At 42.7% G+C, this 19,056-nt stretch overlaps 1 protein-coding gene across 1 annotated transcript in view; it reads left to right on the forward strand.

Moving 5' to 3' along the window:
• TSPAN5 (tetraspanin 5) overlaps positions 1 to 17,197 on the forward strand; it is a 482,577-nt gene extending 465,380 nt beyond the window's left edge. Inside the window, exon 8 of the mRNA XM_069630543.1 lies at positions 14,845 to 17,197. Within this exon, the coding sequence (XP_069486644.1) occupies positions 14,845 to 14,910 (66 nt within the window). The 3' untranslated portion in view covers positions 14,911 to 17,197. The remainder of the gene's footprint in view (positions 1 to 14,844) is intronic.
• The last annotated feature ends 1,859 nt before the right edge of the window (positions 17,198 to 19,056 follow it).

The following is a 19,056-nucleotide window of genomic DNA, read 5'->3' on the forward strand; positions in this document are numbered from 1 at the left end:
TATTCTGCCCGCAGGGTGGGACTAGGCCATGAAATTCGCTGGCACCAATGAAAAAGTGGCCCACAGTTGCAAATGGCTATTCATTCCTATTGTGACACGGTTTGAATAGTACCCGAGGGGGAGTTTATTGATAAAATGTGATGCAAATTGTGCATTTTGAAAAATATGTATTCAGCAACACTGGTCAAAACTATTAGCCGCATGGTAAAGTAACTCCTCAAACTAGTCCACATTGGCCAAAAAACAGGCCCATTAAAGCATTTTGCGATTTTGGTTTGGCCATGGGCCTATTGCCCTATAGGCCAGTCCTAGCCTGTCTGCCTCTGACTCTTCATGGCTCACTCCACCCAACTCTATTCTCCTCCTTCCTGGTATTGTTCCACCTCTCACTCTTCCTATCTCTACTACACTCCTCCCTTCTGATTTTACTCCGCCTCACTGCTAATCCTCCATTTTGATCTTCCTCGCACTCCTTCTCACTTCCAACACAGACCTACAACAGATGTGATACCACTCGCTCAATAGCAACTCCTTACCTTCACTCTCTCTAGACAGGCCAGTACTCCCCTCCTACTCCTCCACATGGCTGCACAATCCTCTCTGGTCTTTGGTCCTCCTGCACCTCCTACAGTCTCATCCAAACACCTTTCACTAAAGACTAACTCTCTTGGGTTTGTATAGCCCTCCCTTTCCTGACTGGAACGTTCCCCAATCTCCCATTGGGCACTCCGGTCAGCGGTCAGCCTGGGCAAATCTCTGCCTTCTGTCCCCAAAGTGCCTCCTATCTCCTCCCTTAGTGGACTGAATTTTATTCTAGGCGTATTCCTAGGGGCCTTTAGCCCTGTCCTCTTTTCAGTCTCCATTTTCCTTCAGCCTGCCATGAGTTCTCACCTTTCGTCTGATCTGTTCCTGTCCTGTGTTGATTAAGCCACTGTCCATAAGGATTTTGGGAGTGTTCTCTGTTCTCCCCTACTGAAGTGCCAATCCCTGCTGGCTCCAGCTCTGCCGCCATTGTTCCACTGCTGCTCCGTAGTGAGTATGGGAACACTGGTGGAAGTTGTTGAATCCCCCATTCCGTTCCTGGGTGGATGAGGACAGTACATTTTTAAACAGGATAACAATTTCTTTCCTTTGATGGGTTTTAGCCATTGGACCCCTGTGCAATGTGGTACTTGTAGTCCTTGTTGTTGGTGTCTGGAAAGTGTTGCTCCCTTGGGTCCACTAACCATTACTGTTGTAGAACACTGGTGGCTCATGCTGGTAGCTGTGGTCTTTTGGTCTTGCTTCTGGATACCCTGCCACTTTGGTCGCCACGCCTCTATGGCACCACCTGAAAGATGAGACCTGGACAGGAGAGAGGCTGATGGGTAGCGGGATAGAGAAAGAGGCCCCAACCACATACATGACTCCATGCATACCAGCTGATCGTGTCCCTCTTAGCCCCCTCACGCCACCTCTGGGGTCTGTCTGGCCCTTGGGTTGCTCTGGTAGGCAGTCTCCTTTAGCTTAAATGTGGTACTTGTGCCTCCTTGACATATACAGGGGTCAGTATGTGTATTTGGTGTTAACTGTGTGTGTGTTCATGGACCAAGTGCATGTCTTTGTGGTAGAGTTCAGTATCGTTCTTAACCTGGTACCAGACTGACTTGGTGTGACTACATGTTTTCATTTGGTTAAATACAGAAATTAACCCCCTGGTGTATTTTGTTTGAGAGAGACATTACATTTTTTGATGGTCTGATGATACCATTTCCTCTGTCACAATCTTGTTCCCAGTTTGATGTAAGTACAGTCTTGGCTGTTTTGGTTAAACAGCAAGACAGCCCTTTGGAAATCTGTAACCTATGGTGATACTAAAGACAGCTCAGCTTTTTTTTTGTGAATAATAATTCATCTCTACATTTATTTTCCCCATCAACTGGATCAAATTCAGAAGACACATTCTTAATTGCTTGTGTGGTCGCACATGTCAACATCATTCCAAAGAGAACATTCATAGCATGTTTCCACTTCCATTACTTTCCAGGACAAGGGCGAAGGAGGAGAGGATGGATTGTTAATGTCTTTGTCATCAGTGGCGTATTTAGGCTTTCTGCTGCCCTAGGCCCAGCTAAGTGTATGTGCTCCCCGCTCCAACTTTCCTCCACATTTGCCAGACTCTGCACCTTCACCAGATTCCGCCACTTCAACAGACTCTGTCCGCCTTGACCAAACTACACCCCTGCCCACATGTTGTCCCAAATGTTGGCTCAATAACATGATATGGCTGTGGGGATTAGACAGTTATTGCTTCCACTTTATTAATTCAAGCTTGTTCTCTTCTATGTTATGTAGGTTGGAAGAGTGTTTTCAGATCTCTGATGCCTGAGATTTGGAGAAGGCAGCGTATTCTACAGTTTAGTGAACAAGAGGTACTTGTTGAGGACCATTGTCTACTTTCGGTTAGGTCAGAAAACAATCTTTTAAAGGAAGCAATCGGGACACAAGGTGTCTGTCAACAAGTTGCGTCCCCCCGGGTTTAGTTTCCATTGTAAAAACTGTGAAGGAGTGGCGTTCCTGGTTAGGTAAGACGTGCAATTTCTTTAGGCTCCCATTACTGGTTCAGGATGCAAAATCATTCGCCTCAAATGCCTCCCTAATGTTAACTGCTGCATTAACTTTGTTCTTGAGTATTTAAGCCAGACATTTACCATGGAGACATTTGTGAGTAATGGTAAGAATCCTAAAGTTTAGATGCTCCTTTACCGTGCAGAGCTTACCATCGGCCAGTGACATGAGTTCTGCAACTAAGCCACCCACAATCCTTGTATGAAAGTTGTAAGTACATTTTTATAGTCTCTACCCCACACCATGCTTTTCAAGGGTATTGTAGGGCTGACTTATTCCAACCACCCTTACAAAGAATTGTTCCATACATGACTTACACGTTACTTCCTTGTAACACGAAAAACAAAGGAGCACACATATATATTTTGCTTGTAGACTTGGGTAATCAATTGTTGTATTTAGAAACATTGCACACTACTAGATTCTGTCAATTGTGTCGTTCCATAGGAACACATCTTGGGGATAGTTGAGGTAATTGTTCAAGCAATACTTTCCCAAACATGTTTGTATTTTTTTGAAATATGTAGCTTTTTGGCCTCCTAGCATTTTCAACAAATTAGTAACATGCACAAAATCCTAGTAGGACTGAAACAACCTGTCACTACAATATTTTAGTGAATACAATTTTTTCAGTTTTATCTGTTTTCGGACTCTGGGAAAATACTGTGTGAAGATCGCAATGTTTCTACATACAGAACCGTACTTTACACAGTTGTCTTGCAGTTTTGTGTGCTTGATATTTCAATGCATTTATTTTTAAGGTGGTGCAGGGTTGTTGCACATCATGAAGGTATAGATCTAGAAAACAATTGCAATTACTATTGTGTATTGACACCTTTTGAAACGTGTCCGGGTATCCTATTTTTAAAATAAAGGTATTTTAAGATCAAGAGACAGACATTGTGAAATCAACATAAGACTAGCATGATTAGAAACCAGTGTGTGAGAAGAAGCCAACTCAGACAACTGTTGTGCTGCACATAACCATAATCCTACATCGATATTGTCAAATCATACCTACTATGAGCACGGAAACTGCTCTTCTGAACACCTGTGAAGACCTGCTCCCAAATCTTGACACTAACCCTCTCTCTGCCCTCATTCTCCTTGATCTCTCTCTCTCTCGACTTTGACAGTTAACCACAACATCCAGATCTCACGGCTTTGTGACAACTCGGGAATCACAGGTCAGGCTCTGGCTTGGTTTACCTCTTCTCTCTGACCGGCCATCCCAGGTCGAACTTGGTACCTTTCTCTCGACTGTCACCCTCTCAACCTGCAGCTTTCCCTAGGGTTATAACCTATCCCCCTGGTTCTTCAACGTCTACATGGCTACCGTGCCACGTGTGATTGCCACTTTCACCTCTAATTTCCAGTGTAATGCAGATGACGCACACCTATCCTCAGCCGCCTCCTACGCCTCACTCAGACCTGACTGTCTGTCCGCCATTCAGTCATGGTGTGCTGCAAACGACTTTTGTCTCAATGCCAGTAAAACTGAGATTGTTCACATTGGGACCGGGACCCCTGTTCCTGCTTTCCCCCTCTCACTCTGGCCGGCCTCGCTTGGTCGCGCGCCTACCCCCCACCTGCAAGGCCAAAAACCTTGGGGTCATCTTCAACTCCAATCTCTCCTTCTCCTCTTACATTTCTGACATCTCAAAAAAGTATCAACTACACCTCCTCAGAGGCACTCTACCTTTTCTCACTTTCCCCCAGCGGCTCACTGTCTCCAGAGCCCTGGTTCTCTCTAGGCTGGACTACTTCAACAGCCTCTTCCTAAACCTCCCTGCTTCAGCCCTGCGCCCTCTGCAACTCATCCAGCACAGAACTGTGAGACTTATCCCTGGCCTCAAGCCCAGGGACCGCATCTCTCCAGCGCTGAAATCCCTTCACTGGCTCTATGTGGCTGCAAGGATCAAATGCAAGACTCTCTGATTGTCCATAAGGCTTTCTGGGGCCTGGGACCTACTTACCTTCCTAAATACTGTCCATCTTGAGCCCTCCGCTCATCTACCTCCATCCTACTGCGAGTGAGCCGATTCTCCAAGCAGAGATTTGGAGGGCGATTCCTTTCCTCAGCAGGCGCCTCCCTCTGGAACATCCGTCTTGAGCCTGTTAGTCTTAAGTTCCGGAAACTCCTCAAGACCTTCCTCTTCTCCTTTTCCTTCTCTTACCTTACCCTACCCTGCTAACCTAGCTTTCTGCTTTTCCTTCTCTCCCTCCTTTCCACACAGCGTACTGACTGGCCGCCTGGCGTACCTCATAGTCTCACAGCTCCCAGGCTCCCGTGCCAGTCCTTCTGCACTTGCCTCAGGGCCCAGCACCCCGCCCACCCCCACATTGCACTTTTATAAAACCTTGAAAGCTCTCTCTCCGCACTCCACCAATCTCCACCGACTGGGTGAACTTGGTCCCCTGCCCGCACTTGCAAGATCTGTATACAGCGCTGCCTGAAGATCATTCTGTCTGTTCTGCCTTGTCTTCACCCCTTAATGTGCACTTGAAAAAAAAACGCAGAATCGCTATCGGGCCTATTTGCTGTATGCAAACTGTTAAATGTATCCTATTCACTTAATCTGCATGTGCAGACCGTCATCGTCTGAGAAATTCAAGGGCTCTGAGTGACTTTTGTCCCCCCCCCCCCGTGTTCCCACCCTCCTTGAGCGCTTTGAAACCCTTTCCTGTGTATAGGCACTATATAAATAAACATTACCATACTACAACCATCTATATTTCTCATTGGTTGTCCATATCCATACAGGTATCAGTGACGTATTTGGGATGTCTGCTGCCTTAGGCCCAAATAAGTGCATGCCCCCCCCCCCAACTTTACTCCCGGGCCAGACTCTGCACCTTCACCAGATTCTGCCTCTTCAACAAACTGTCCGTATTGTCCAACCTACGCCCCTTTAATCCCATTTTGTCTCCATAAGATTATAAGGAAGTTTTTAAGGTTGCAGAGATTAGAAATGTATTGCTTCCTCTCTATTAATTCAAGCCTGTCATCTTCTAGTTGGTTGTATACTAATTGACCTTTTCACAATTGACCTAATTTAGAAGGTCAATTAGGACATATATGCGGGGGAAACCCCTGCAACTTCCCACCCAATCTAAAAAAACGCAATCCCCCAGCCAATCCCCTTATATTATTTTTAATCCAACCCAATACATATATAAAATAACTAAAATAATATAAAGGTCAATTGTGCAGAAGGTCAATTAGGACCACTATAATTAGGTCAATTGTGCAAAAGGTCAATTGTAAAAGGTCAATTTGGGTAATACCCTTCTAGTTTATTTGAAAGAATGTTTTTACATCTCTGCTGCCCAAGATTTGGAGAAGGCAGTGTGTTCTACAGTTGAGCGCACTAGAAGTAATTGTTACGGCTAATTGTTTACTTTCGGTTGGGTCCGAAAATCTTTTAGAAGAAGTGATGAGAACATAAGCTATCTGCCAACTGGACTCAAGTTTGGAATCAGGAATTTTGGTTTCAATGCTAATATCTGGTTTCGCTCACAAATTGCCTGCTGTCACTCTGCGAAACACCTAGACTGGTCTGTAATGTTAATGCAACATAACATTTCTATATATGGTCTTGTCAAATGGTAAAGGTTACATTTGAAATATATGCAACTGTTTCATCTATTTAATGCATATGCCTAAAACAAAAAAATCTTTTGCATACAAATCAGGCCAATTACAAAATAATTAAAACCAATCGTTAAAATATTTTCACAAAATCATAATTATTAAAATTCTCATCCAACAATTCATATACAACATATTCAAATTATTCACTAACGTGTGCTTGTGCGTTACATTATTGCGTTTTGGGAGTGTACACTAATAACGTACCCTGTATACGCTCCGAGGCATGATTTGCAGCTGCAGTAATCACACTTGACTCTGCCGCCACAATCGTAGACTAAAACTGATCTGTTACAATGCTGCATGGCCATGTACAACAATGCTCATTGCCCTTTGATGTAAAGAGCAGATACCTTCTTGCATGCCGTCAAAATGAGCCTGCTTGTTTCAATACGGTTGGCACACAAATGACACAATCTTTTTTCTCGTGAGATGTTCTGCCAGGCGCCTCTATGGTCTGATACCAGCAGAATATTTAATCGCAGATACATAATAAAGTCTCTTAATGTGTGAGAGCATGCCTTAATCAGGTAACAAAACAAAAACTGCCAAGGCTATTATGTCACACTACCTATCTCTAGTTATTCAAACCAAAATCATAGAATTATTAGTTACTAGTAAAAACATCTGTTTTTATTTTGTACCAGAATGACACACATTTTCATACCAAAACAATTCATTCATACACATTCATGAGCAAAAATGTGTGCCATCACAACACAAATCAATAACGGACACAATTTCCAGACCCTCTGTCCTTTTACACTTTCTTTTTTTCTTTGTTAGACCTGCCCTAGTTTAAGCAATGTTGGTGGTAGCTGTATATCAAAATGTCGACCATGTGTTTCAGCCGTCTCTTCACCCAGCTGCGGTGTCACAACTTAGCATCCTTCTTCAGGACATCAGATCTCTTCTAGAGTACCCACCAAATGTCTATTGTGTCTACAAAGGAAATAAAAGGGGTGTGACATGTGAATTCAGAAGGACGTCTAAATGCATCTCAAAATGAGACTAAAAATCGACCAATTGGCACAGCTTCCTACCTTCTGCAGTAGTAGCCCAGCAAAATCACCAAGGAGCAGTTTCCCCTGTTAGAGCAAAATCCAAGAAATGGAGATACTCATGGGCAAGCTGTATGCAAGAAAAGTGGATACATCACTTTAAGCATCACAAATACCTGCTACAGTATGACCTAAATGTAGTACCGATGAGGTAAGGCTCATATCCTACCTTTTACTAAATGGCCCCGTCTCTGTGGTTTTTCCTATATGAAATAATCAATTCCTGTGAATAATGTACAATGTTTGTACTTGGGATTCACTGTGATGGATACAATTTGTTCATGCCATGTGATACATCACCGTTGGAGGGAATTATGTCACTATATCCCAGTTCTGAATATCTTGTAACTGACTAGCTCATCTATGTCAACTGACTTCATACCATTGCGCTGTAGTCACTGCGATGTTGGAAAGAGATTGCAGATCTTCGGTGCATTGTTGTTTTTGTACAATTCTGTTATACAATTGATGTATGTGATTAACTATTGCACAACATGGGTAGGGTGTAATTAGGTCCATGGTTACATATACATTTTGTTTTTTCGCTCCTTGTTGCTAGTTTTGGAGCATCCAAGAATATTATTATGCCCCTGTGGGGTCCGCCATCACTGAGGAATATTCAGCGCTCTAGTTATGTGTCTCCCAATATGGGGTTATGATATCGAATCAATGCATGCCCATAGGATATCATCAATGATGGTGCGTATGTTTTGTCAGCTGATTCTTGTATGGGCTCCAAGGGTCGTAACCAGTACCTTGGATAATAACAATGTTTTCCACGTTCCTTTCACTGCGCAAGTATATGCTAATTGCGATGGATTGGGCGTATTCGCCTCGTCCTTATTTCACTGAGAGTGTCGGATAATTTTTAGCGAATTGTTCCACATAGTGGGAGGCATTGGGCCTTTTTACACTACAACTCCCTGAGTGGGATAGAGTGGACATACAATTGGTGGGGCAAAGATGGCCGCCATATTTGTATGTTCAAATAGCCTTTGGTTGTTTACAGTGGGCGCTTAGCAACCGGACTCGAACTACAGAGACTTAGAAAATACTCCATAATGGGCGGTTCAGAGATGGCCGCCACACTCATATGTTTAAATCACCTCGAGTTGTTGGTAGTAGTTGCTTGGCAATCTGACTTGCACGGTGTAGCTGAATGCTGCGGAGATTTCTTGTAAGTACTCCAAAATATGTAATAGTTCGGACGCAGATTTTGATTTACAGAATAGCCGCAACCCAATGAGTATATGGAAGGCATGATGTCTTGCATATACAAGGAAGTACATAGCTCAGATGAAGATGGCTACAGTAGCTTAGTGATTTGTCTATTGGTTTGAGGGACACTGCTTGTTCTCATTACCCTCTCCCTTACCTCTTGCGTTGGGTGAATTGGGTTGCTCCTAACATACAGACAGCAAATCACTTTGCCTACCCCAGTACGGGTAAGCAATTTTTTAAAGTTCATAATTTCATAAAAACATTTGTTTGACTAAAATAGGGTATTTACACAGGTTTTCTGAATTTGTTTGTATACAGCCTGTCTGCTGAATTATTCTACTTATGTGATCACACGAATATTGCCAACCCAACATATTGAGACGGGTGATTTAGTAAAAGGTAGGATATGAGCCTTACCTCATCGGTACTACATTAAGTTCATAGTGTAGCAGGTAGTTGTGATACTTATTGATGTATCTGCTTTTTTTGCATACAACTTGCCCATGAGTATCTCCATTTCCTGGATTTCGCTCCAACAGGGGGTACTCCTCCTTGGTGATTTTGCTGGGCTACTACTGCAGAAGGTAGGAAGCCGTGCCAATTGGTGGCTTTTTAGTCTCATTTTTAGAAACATTTAGACGTCTTTCTGAATTTACATGTCACACCCCTTTTATTTCCTTTGTGGACACAATACACATTTGGTGTGTTCTCTGGAAATGATATTTGGTCCTGATGAAGGCTGCTAAGTTGTGACACTGCAGCTGAGTGAAGAGACAGCTGAAATACAGTGTCGACCTTTTGATATACAGCAACCACCAACACTGCTTAAACTAGGGCAGGTTTAACATATAGAAGAAAATAAAGTGTAAAAGGACACTGGAAAATACCAAGGTCTGGAAATTGTGTCTGTTAGCGATGTGTTATGATTGCACATATTTTTGCTCATGAATGTGTATAAATTAATTGTTTTGGTATGAAAAATGTCTCATTCTGGTATAAAATAAAAAACAGATGTTTTTACTAGAAACTAATAATTCTATGATACTGGTTTGAATAGCTAGAGATAGGGCGTGTGGCATGCTAGCATTGGTGGTTTTTGTTTTTTGCCAATATTGTACCTGGACGACCAAGGCTTACCTGGACCCCTTACTATAGACTTAATCGGTTAACTACAACGCTTATTATGTTTAAAGCTTTGTTTAACATATTCCTCATAGCACACCTTATTCTCCAATATACCAATAGATCTCAAACGATCCCCTTCCATGGATTTTTGCTTGAGTTTATGTAGATAAAAACCAAGATCTGCTGCCTCTATCAGGAGCAGACCAATATTCTCCACATAGTTTTGTACTGAATCAGCCAGTTTAAGATGTGCTTTATTACACGTACAGTAATGTTTGTGTCCTTTGGACATAGAAAATAGATCAGGAATATTCAGTGTGAGACAACTAGATTTATTTCAGCAGTAACTTACTATAGGTTAATTTCCTAGTAGTATATAGAGAGGTGGTACCTAGTTCCATCGTCAATGCGGTCACAGGTACGGTCGTAAGTGAGCTCAGTAGAGACCTATGTATTTTTCCCTCTATTTTATCTAACCAGTCCACGTGACTTTCAGGAACAGTTTCTAACCCATACATATATACATGGCACAATTGCTTTGGTGTGTACTTCCAGAAGTCCCTCTACTGACTCTCCACCAACCCTCTTAATAAATCCCCTCAATACCGGCCATCGTCGCATAGCTTTGGCTTTAACATGAGCATAGTATTGTGATGATGTAGGAGCACTATCTGATGGTAACCCATAGGTTTTAACCTGCTCCAGCTTTCTATCCTTAACATACCAGTAATACCTAGTAGTATGTCGACCTTTGCTCCGTATATGCATAACCTTGGTCTTTGCAAGATTGATCTTCAAATGAGTCCCATCTGCAAACTGGACAAGGTCATCAATGGCTCTTTGAAGACCAAGAGAGGTGTGGTCAAGTAGAACTGTTGTCCTCATAAGTGATCCACGGTAACGCCACCCCTCCAATGTGAGGCAGAGAAGTCTGTTGTGCTTAATTTCTCCCCCATGTCAACCACATAGAGATTAAAAACGGTTGCAAAACGCACCCCTGTTTCAGACCCCTATTAGGCATGTAGGAGGAAACGTCTCCATCTTGAGATAGGCGGACCGTAACTGTTGTGTCGGTATATAGGGCCCTGACAAAATGATATTCCGGAAACTAGCTCTCTTAATCTCCATAGATGTCACATTCTTATTTGCATTTGAAATGGCCGCAGTTACTTGTTTTTTATGTTTGACCGGTTGCTTAATTTTATTTCTCTTTCTGCGTTTTTTGTTTACAAAAGTTTACTTGATGACGATCTACGGGCTGGAGGAGATTTTTGTAGCCGACTGTTCCTGCATGCACCTTTTTTAAATTATATCCACAAATGACAGTGACTGGTCAGAAATAGGAGGAGTGTTTATCCTGCTTACCTCTATTGATGATTCTTCATCCAGCTCTTCTGCAAAATCCACCTCTAATATTTCACATGACCGTACACAACACTTTCTGTCAAAATCACGTCCTCTACCCTGGCCAAAATCCTCTTTATTGCTCTGTTCGTTTGCTAATGTGGAACATAAGTCAAAAATGGCATCCATTGTATTCAAGCTAGGCCTAAAGGTAGAGTCATTGAAGTTAACATCTTCTGGGTGGAGCTTTTTAAGTGTCCAAGCTCGAGTCTATGTGTGGGTAAATGTGTGTTTAAAGTTATTTCAAGATCGGGTGTCATCGACAAGTTGGTGGGGGGAAGAGATGCAGAAATGTCGATGTTGGGAGCGTTACCCGATAATGATGCCCGTCTTAAATTAAAAGACATGTTTAGTAATAAGTTATTTTTATTGATGTTAACCATTGTATTGGGTGAACTCGCTACTACCGGAGAGCATTCAGATCTTGTTGAAAGTGTTGGGAAGAAGTTCATTAACGCCTCTTGATTCTGTGGCAGACCATCTACTGTCTGTGTTTGTCTGGCACACTATGAACTTTCCGGCTTCTTAGTTGATTCAGGAGCCACATTCCTAACTGCAGAGGGCTATCTTCTCTCTCTTCGCACAATGTTTATTCATTGATGTTAATATTCATGCTCTCTGTGGTAATTTCAGCTGCCACCTGCATTAGGCATGATTTGGGCATGACCTTTTTTTGCCATTAGACCTACGGCAAGCCCCTTAACTATGCAGACAATATGCAGACGGAGGTGAAAATTTAAAAGTGGCCTTCTTCGTAATCTTTCCCTCTTTGACATCCATCTCAACATTTCTGGTGCAAGGTCAATATATTATGTGGAGGGAAGGAACATTGTTTGCCAGGATAAAGTAGCAATCGCCCTTCAAAAAGAGAATAGGCAACGGTCCTACAGGTGTAAATGTATCAGCCACCACCACCACCACCAATTCAAAAGTGGCAGTCAAAACCATGAGCTGCAGAGACTGTCAGCAAAGGAACCAAGCAGACTAGATACTCCAAATAATTTGAATCAATGTACAATCACTGGCCCAATGACCAGTTAATGTGATTGACCTGTTTGTAATCTTACCCCTGGTCAAGAATCCAGCAGTGATAATTAAAAGTAAAAAGGAGCACAATGTCTTTGCCCAAATTTACACCATCAAGGTTTCCTAAATATTATCCAGTGGTGAGTATACCAGGTATAACTCAACACATGCCGTGACTTTTCTTGTCTTTTCGAGGCCTGTGGTACGCTCTGACTCCACGTGGCACCCAAACAAAAGAAAAAAGATGCCTGCTATGTTCGTACTTGCAGTGCTCAACTAATTCACTATAAACATCAATATTGAGCACCAGTGCCCCAGAGCCAGGGAGGCTGTGAGCAGGGTGTTGCAGCAAAAACAAGCTCACTAAACGCCTGCCAGGGTCACAAACGAGGTCAAAATACCACCAAGGTCCCAAACCACATGGCCACAACAGCCAGAGCGTTAGCCACGCGCCCAGGGTCTGTCTCGCTCACTTGCACAATATAGAGCGGCGGTACCTCTTACTCCAGCAGGCCAAGTGCAAGGTGCAGGTGCTGGATGCAGATACAGGATATACACTTTGTCCACTTCCACCAGAGCAGGTGCTGCTGTCTGCTGAGCGCTCAGCCCAGATCGGCCCCTCCACCGGGAGCTTCACACCACCCGAGCCACTCCACTACTAAGGAAAGGACCTCAGCCCGTCACCTACTGCACACGTCAAGCCGCACCTCTGCTCTTTGCACAACACTGGGGCAGTCTCTGACAAAGCAAGCGTGATATATGCAAGTGGTACAGGCACATCTTCTAAAAATATTGAATAAAAAGAACTCTGTCACAGTGGTCACAGCTCTGGTGTTAGCAGGGGGCAAAATGCAAATAAGGCAAGTTACCTGCTGCAGCTTATGTACCTCAAATCCTTTGGTCTGGAACACCATTAAAATAAGGCAACTTCACAAGTGAAATGTGCAAACTCTGCTTGGCATAAACAGCTCAGTAGAGTAATGGCAGTTGGAGAAGGTTCTTGGAATTTTTGGCTGTGCGTTCTCACAGTAGAGTACTGGATAAGGACGACCCTGAACATTCATGTGATGTTTGAGAAGCCACAGCATTCCTTGTAGCTGCACAATGCAGGCACCTTTTATAACAAATGAAGTGGTACATACTCTTTACATCATTGCTGTATGTGCAGTTTTTCACAATACCCAACACTCTGTGAGTAAAATTGAACAATGGGTCGACGTTCCAGCACACAATTACCTTTGTGGGTGTGGTTGAGGCTATGGGTCTTGTCAGCTTGGGGTTAAGGTAATTTAAAATGTTTAAATCGTAGTTGGTTGGACTGTACAATACATAGAAACATTTTGAGATGTGTGGGTATAGATATAGATGTCCTGCTGTCATTTGAAGTACTGTTACACAGTAAATGTCCTACCTTGTATTTAAAATATAATTAATGTTAAGATTACTTATAAGCATCACAGTTATGCATTGTGCAATGAACTTTGCAGTTGTTCTCCTGGTAATACTGAGTGTGCAGCAGAATCTCATCAAAGATGCATGATAAACCCAGCAGGGATGCCATTTGCCTGCTTAGCACTGAGCAGCTTCTGTAAAGATGACTAAATGGATATCTTTACAGAAATGATTTACAGCTGTGAAACAGTGTGCACCTTTGGTACACAGTTGTTCTCACTGTTCAATGGCTTTGGGTATTCTTTTACAGGTTTCTTGATGCACTTGTGCATTCAGATTTACTCTTCACCATTTTAACTTCTCTATAACCTATTTCGTGCTTGCACCTTTTGGGGCGGCCACAGACATCTGAAATGTGGGGCTGGAGAGGGAATTGAGTGCTTGCTTCAGAACATCATTTTAGTGCCAGCTGTGGGTACCCTGTGCTTGACTTAAGCATAGGCATGCGTTTAATATTGTGAAATGATGCATCATTTTTAAACCTTTACTTTTGTGAAGGGAAAAACCTCATTTTTGTAACGCTTTAAAAACTGCATGCCATGTATTTGAATAGAACAGTGTAGGTGTGTATTGATTAGAAAGAACTCCAGAGATATTGTGAAGTGGCACCAATAACACCAATGAGGTTTTGCATATTAAAGAGCATTTTGGGAAGATAAAAATGACCATAAAGCTTTCTATCCGTCTTATATGTCTGTGAAAGTTGTATGACTGAATCACTTAATACCTAGAGCATGCTGTTTGGTAGGAGTTTCCTTTTTAAAAAAAAAAAATGTTTATATAAACAAAAATCGCCCTAACAATAAAGCTTTTGCAAATATCAATCCTATACATAAGTTTGGCCATCAATGACTTTAGCTGTCAGAGTTGAATGACTGCTCAAAATTACTAGCAGTGTTGTGGATCAGCCGGGCTTCATATTAAAAAAATTACAACCAGTAAATTGACAAAGTGCAATAAAATGCCACTCCTCTGGCAATCTGCCAGATATTCCGCTTTCTATTGCATTTAAATTGACAGGTGGCCACCATAAAACTGAATGAGCCCAACAATTCAATTAGCAAAAGCCACAGTTGCTAGCTACATACTATAGACTCGCCACTAACTTGGGATGCATCTCGAACCACATTGTGTAAAGGCAAAAGGCTCTTGTGCAGTTGCGCCATGTGTTGTTTTTTTTTGTGCTCCCGAAGTCCTATAAAACATTCATTGGTTCCTTGTTTCTTTACCAACTCAATGACCCTGCTGTACCCACCACACATGTCATTCGTTCACTCTTGCCCGTTTGCCTTCCAGATATTTGGCATCTGCTTAGCACAGAACCTGGTCAGCGACATAGAAGCCGTTCGAGCCAGCTGGTGAAACCACTCTTCACACTTCCTGGGATGATGCTGCAAAACACACAAAAGAAACACTAGACATCTTCAATCCTCTGGCATTGCTAGCATGCCATACAGACACGGAGCCCTAGGCACAGGAAAGCCAGTCTCCTCTGGGCACAGTTCCACCGTCTCGGATGCTGGGGTCAACCTGAACTGTTACAATTTAGGGGGAAGACTATGGGAGGGGTGGGTGGGTGATATGAATGCCTGCTGCTCAATGATCTTTTATTTGAAAAACACCAATATTTAATCTGGTGAACTGTGAATGTCTACTGTAACTGCGGTCTTATGTGAGAGTTGGACTTCTGGTTTCTTCTCTTAGGATTCTGTTTGCATAATCACCCTGTCACATTTCGAAAGCACTAATTATTTTTCACATGACTCATTCTTTATTCTCTCCTTTTCCAAGTAAGGCCAAGTACTTTGTTTTACTACAAACTGAGCGAGTGCAACTGGTGGGCCACACTTTGGTATTTGGATGGCACAGGGACTGCTATAAGCATGTTTTGTTTGCCCAGTTTGCCAGCCACTTAATACTCGTAGCTCCGTCCACTGCCACAACTTGCTGATTTTTCTCTTCTGCACACTATAACAAAAGTCCGGATAACACAACAAAGTTTAAATATTGTAAATGGTCTGAATTGTATGCTTACAATTTGTCTTGCATCCTCGTACAAATGCGCAAGTACACCAATTCCTCAAATGTCTGGCGAACCGGAAATAATCATCTGTACTTGCTCAAGGAGAACAGTGGGGTTACCAAGGACCAAAGAGTGCACAATTCCAACACTGCTGCCCAGTGTCCCATGGGGGACACGAATACTCAGGAATGCTTTTCTCTTGGCACAAGATAGACATGGCCCCGCTGCATAGGGACTGCCGTTTCTGTCGATTTAGTGCACCTGCATGATAACAGCGATTACACCCCTCCCTGGCACCATGAAGGTCAACGATTGGCATTAAATATAAGAAATGGGTAACATGCAACAACAGTTTGTATCAGTGAATGCTCTGTGTCTTCACACCCCCTCACTACAGTATGAGGTCAACCCTCATAGCAGGTGGCGGCACTGAAAGAAAGGTATATTAGGTGGGGTATGGTGAGTGTTACTGCTAAAGATAATGCGATCCACAACTATGTAGTAGCCCAGCACAGTTCTATGGAGTGGCATGCGAAAAGCAGTGTAGAGTGTACATGTTTAACAGGAGGCAGACTATTTGTAGCTGTGCACCCATGCATTCCTGTGAGGGGGCGGCCCACATAACAATCTTAACCCCCCCCTCCAACCCTCAAACATACTGTCTTTAGGATGGACTTTGGATGCAAGTCAGTGAATACACATCGTCGTCGAGATGGACTTTGGCTCAGAGCAAGGGTCTGCGACCTTTGGCTCTCCAGGTGTTTTGGACTACCACTCCCTTCAATCCCACCAACATAAACAATGAGGGATCATGGGAGTTGCAGTCCAAAACATCTGGAGAGCTGCTGGTTTCAGGGGTAAGGGAATGTGTAAATAGCCGTCGGATCAAATTCAAGCTCCTATCGGCAGCCAGATTCCCCTGCATGTCAATCGCCGCAAGAGCATTTCTTCCAATCGGATCCATGCATATGAGAAACGACTTCACATTGAACGTAACCCCCGTTCTACCACGCGCTCATTCTGCAGAGTATGTGGAGCTAGGCACTGAGCAATAAGAGCTTGTTGTATTGGGAAGTGTGCTATCCTCTACACCCCTTTGCAACAATGATGACTATCCCAATAAGGTTGAGGGTACACCAAGAGACTTCTGTCCCTGGGGAAGAGAAGTTCCATGTCATTTTCTGTCTGGTGACAAAAGCTTGTGCTGCTATGGTGACCATACCACAATCACATGAACATGTTTCTCATTCCTCATTTATGTGTCATGTTAGCCTTTGTATATCGTTTTAATGTTAAATTGCATGTTTGACACAGTACAACCTCTCCGCGATTCAACTGTGCCTCCATTGAGACCACAGCAGCGTTCTGGGATAGGCTTTTGGAACAAAATGGCCTTGACCTTTTGCACTTCTAAAACGGTTAACTTTTGGTGCCTCATTTCATGGTCACCGGCAAAACGCTATGGTGTTTGCCGTTTCTGTTTGCACATCAATTCTGACACCATGTTACCTGGACCACAGTTGAATTGACAGCTAGCATAAAGTGTTATAAGACAATGGCAACGTTCAAAGATTCCTTTTTACTGAGTGTTCAAAATAAGTTTTCAATAAACGTTGTTTACTCTTACTGGCATAGTTGTGTTATTCTTTATCCCTGCAATGAGTTTTGTTGTATAGCGCCAGTCAATGATGCTGTATCAAGCAGCACCCAGTCAAGGAGGGATATCCCCAATAAGTAAGTCGACGTTTGTGCAGCCTTCCATCTGAGAGCATATTTGATTGCAAACATTGAATGTATTACATTGTTCAAAGACGACGCTTCATCCTTCATATGCTAAATCCTTGGAATTAACAGAAAATAATGCAGTTCCCTCAACCAATGGGAAGACGCCATCGGCCTGCACATAATGAAAACTTAAGCACTCATTTTAAAGATATGTTTTGTGTTGCCGTTGACCCTGAATACAATATCTGAAAATGATTACAGTTTGGAGATTGATCGCGGACAAACTTTTGGATGCAGGCTTCTGGGTGACAAAGAATTGCTTTCTTCGTCAAAGAGGGCACAAGAAATTGTGGTGTCCTTCTGAAGGCTTTTGCATCTTCAGCTTGTAAGGACAACTTTTTGTAAATAGTTTTGCAAAAGATAAAGAAAAATGAAGTTAATGATATTTGTAGGCACGTGTATCTAGGAAGTTCCATGCAGTTGATGCTATGTATGTAGTATGAAACCCTTTTTAAGAGAAAGCAGTTTGTCATAAGTAACGTGTTGTGGGCCTTCGACACAGGTTTTTTTCCACATAGATCTTACTTGCCAAATGTTTCTATTTTTTATATTTTGATAAGTGGGAAAACCCAGGGCTTAATGGGAAAGGGGAATTTTGGATTTGTAAGCTGCTTCTTCTGACATTTCATTGTGGTAAGTGAATATGCCAGCAGGTAAAAATGCTGCCAGCTACATCCCCTGTTTGCACTCCTTTATGGGGGTTAGTAGGCCCCAAGCATATGGATGGGGGCAGGATGTGCAAGGGGTAAAATGGGATAAACTTGTTAAACACTGCATTAAACTGCTGAAATGTTCAAAGATCAGACATCCTTGATGAGCATGGAGAGGTGCGTGGGAGGGGTTCTGCTTAATACATCTTCACTACTAAATGCTTTTGATGCAACATCAGGACTTTAGCTAATGTTTGGAGCCACAGCTGATGAGGTGATTACTGGAACCTCCGACCCCCAAGTTCTTTGTATCACAAACTGATTCCCTGCGTTTACCTCCTCGGAAGAGATGGACTAATGCAGGGTACTGAATGGATCATTGTGCTCTGAAAAAGCTTAATTATCAAACTGCACTTAACATTCTAACCATCAGCTCTTGGAGCATTGCAGGCCTAGTTCCTAAATTGATGGAGGACGGTTTCTGGTGTTTATGCAGCAGCTACTGTTATTTTTACAAAGTTGAAAGCCAGTAGGGGGAGAAACAAACGTGGAGTGGTAATCCAAGTTTCAGCCAATGTGAGGTTTGTCAGCAAAAAACATTTATTCTTCCTCAAACACCTTCTGTGAAACTGTTTTCACTCCAATTGTTCGCTTCTGATGATCCATTTATATAATGATGTTGGTAATATTAAAACTAGGACTTCTCTTCGATCTTTAGAGAACTATCTTGATCAGCTTTGTGACTGCAATCTTGGGTGTCATTCTCACTTGATAATTGGAAGTGATATTATCATCAAGATATGTTTGGATAAGCAATTCTTTTGACTGGGGGGAGAATCTTGTATTGGCTTCCTGTAACCTTTCCTTATCAACCGATGAAGATATGTCCCAGGGCTGGACTTTATAATCTATATTTGTTGCTGGTTTAAGGTCTGCAATCTGGAAGAAATCCCCTCATCCCAGCAACACCAGGGACAAAATTATCACAGAGACCAGCCACTGATGGACAAGGTCATCAGGTGATGAGAACATATGTCATCCCTTCTGAAT

Source organism: Ambystoma mexicanum, chromosome 6q, assembly GCF_040938575.1.
Source record: "Ambystoma mexicanum isolate Mex_15411 chromosome 6q, UKY_AmexF1_1, whole genome shotgun sequence".
Taxonomy (NCBI): Eukaryota; Metazoa; Chordata; class Amphibia; order Caudata; family Ambystomatidae; genus Ambystoma; species Ambystoma mexicanum.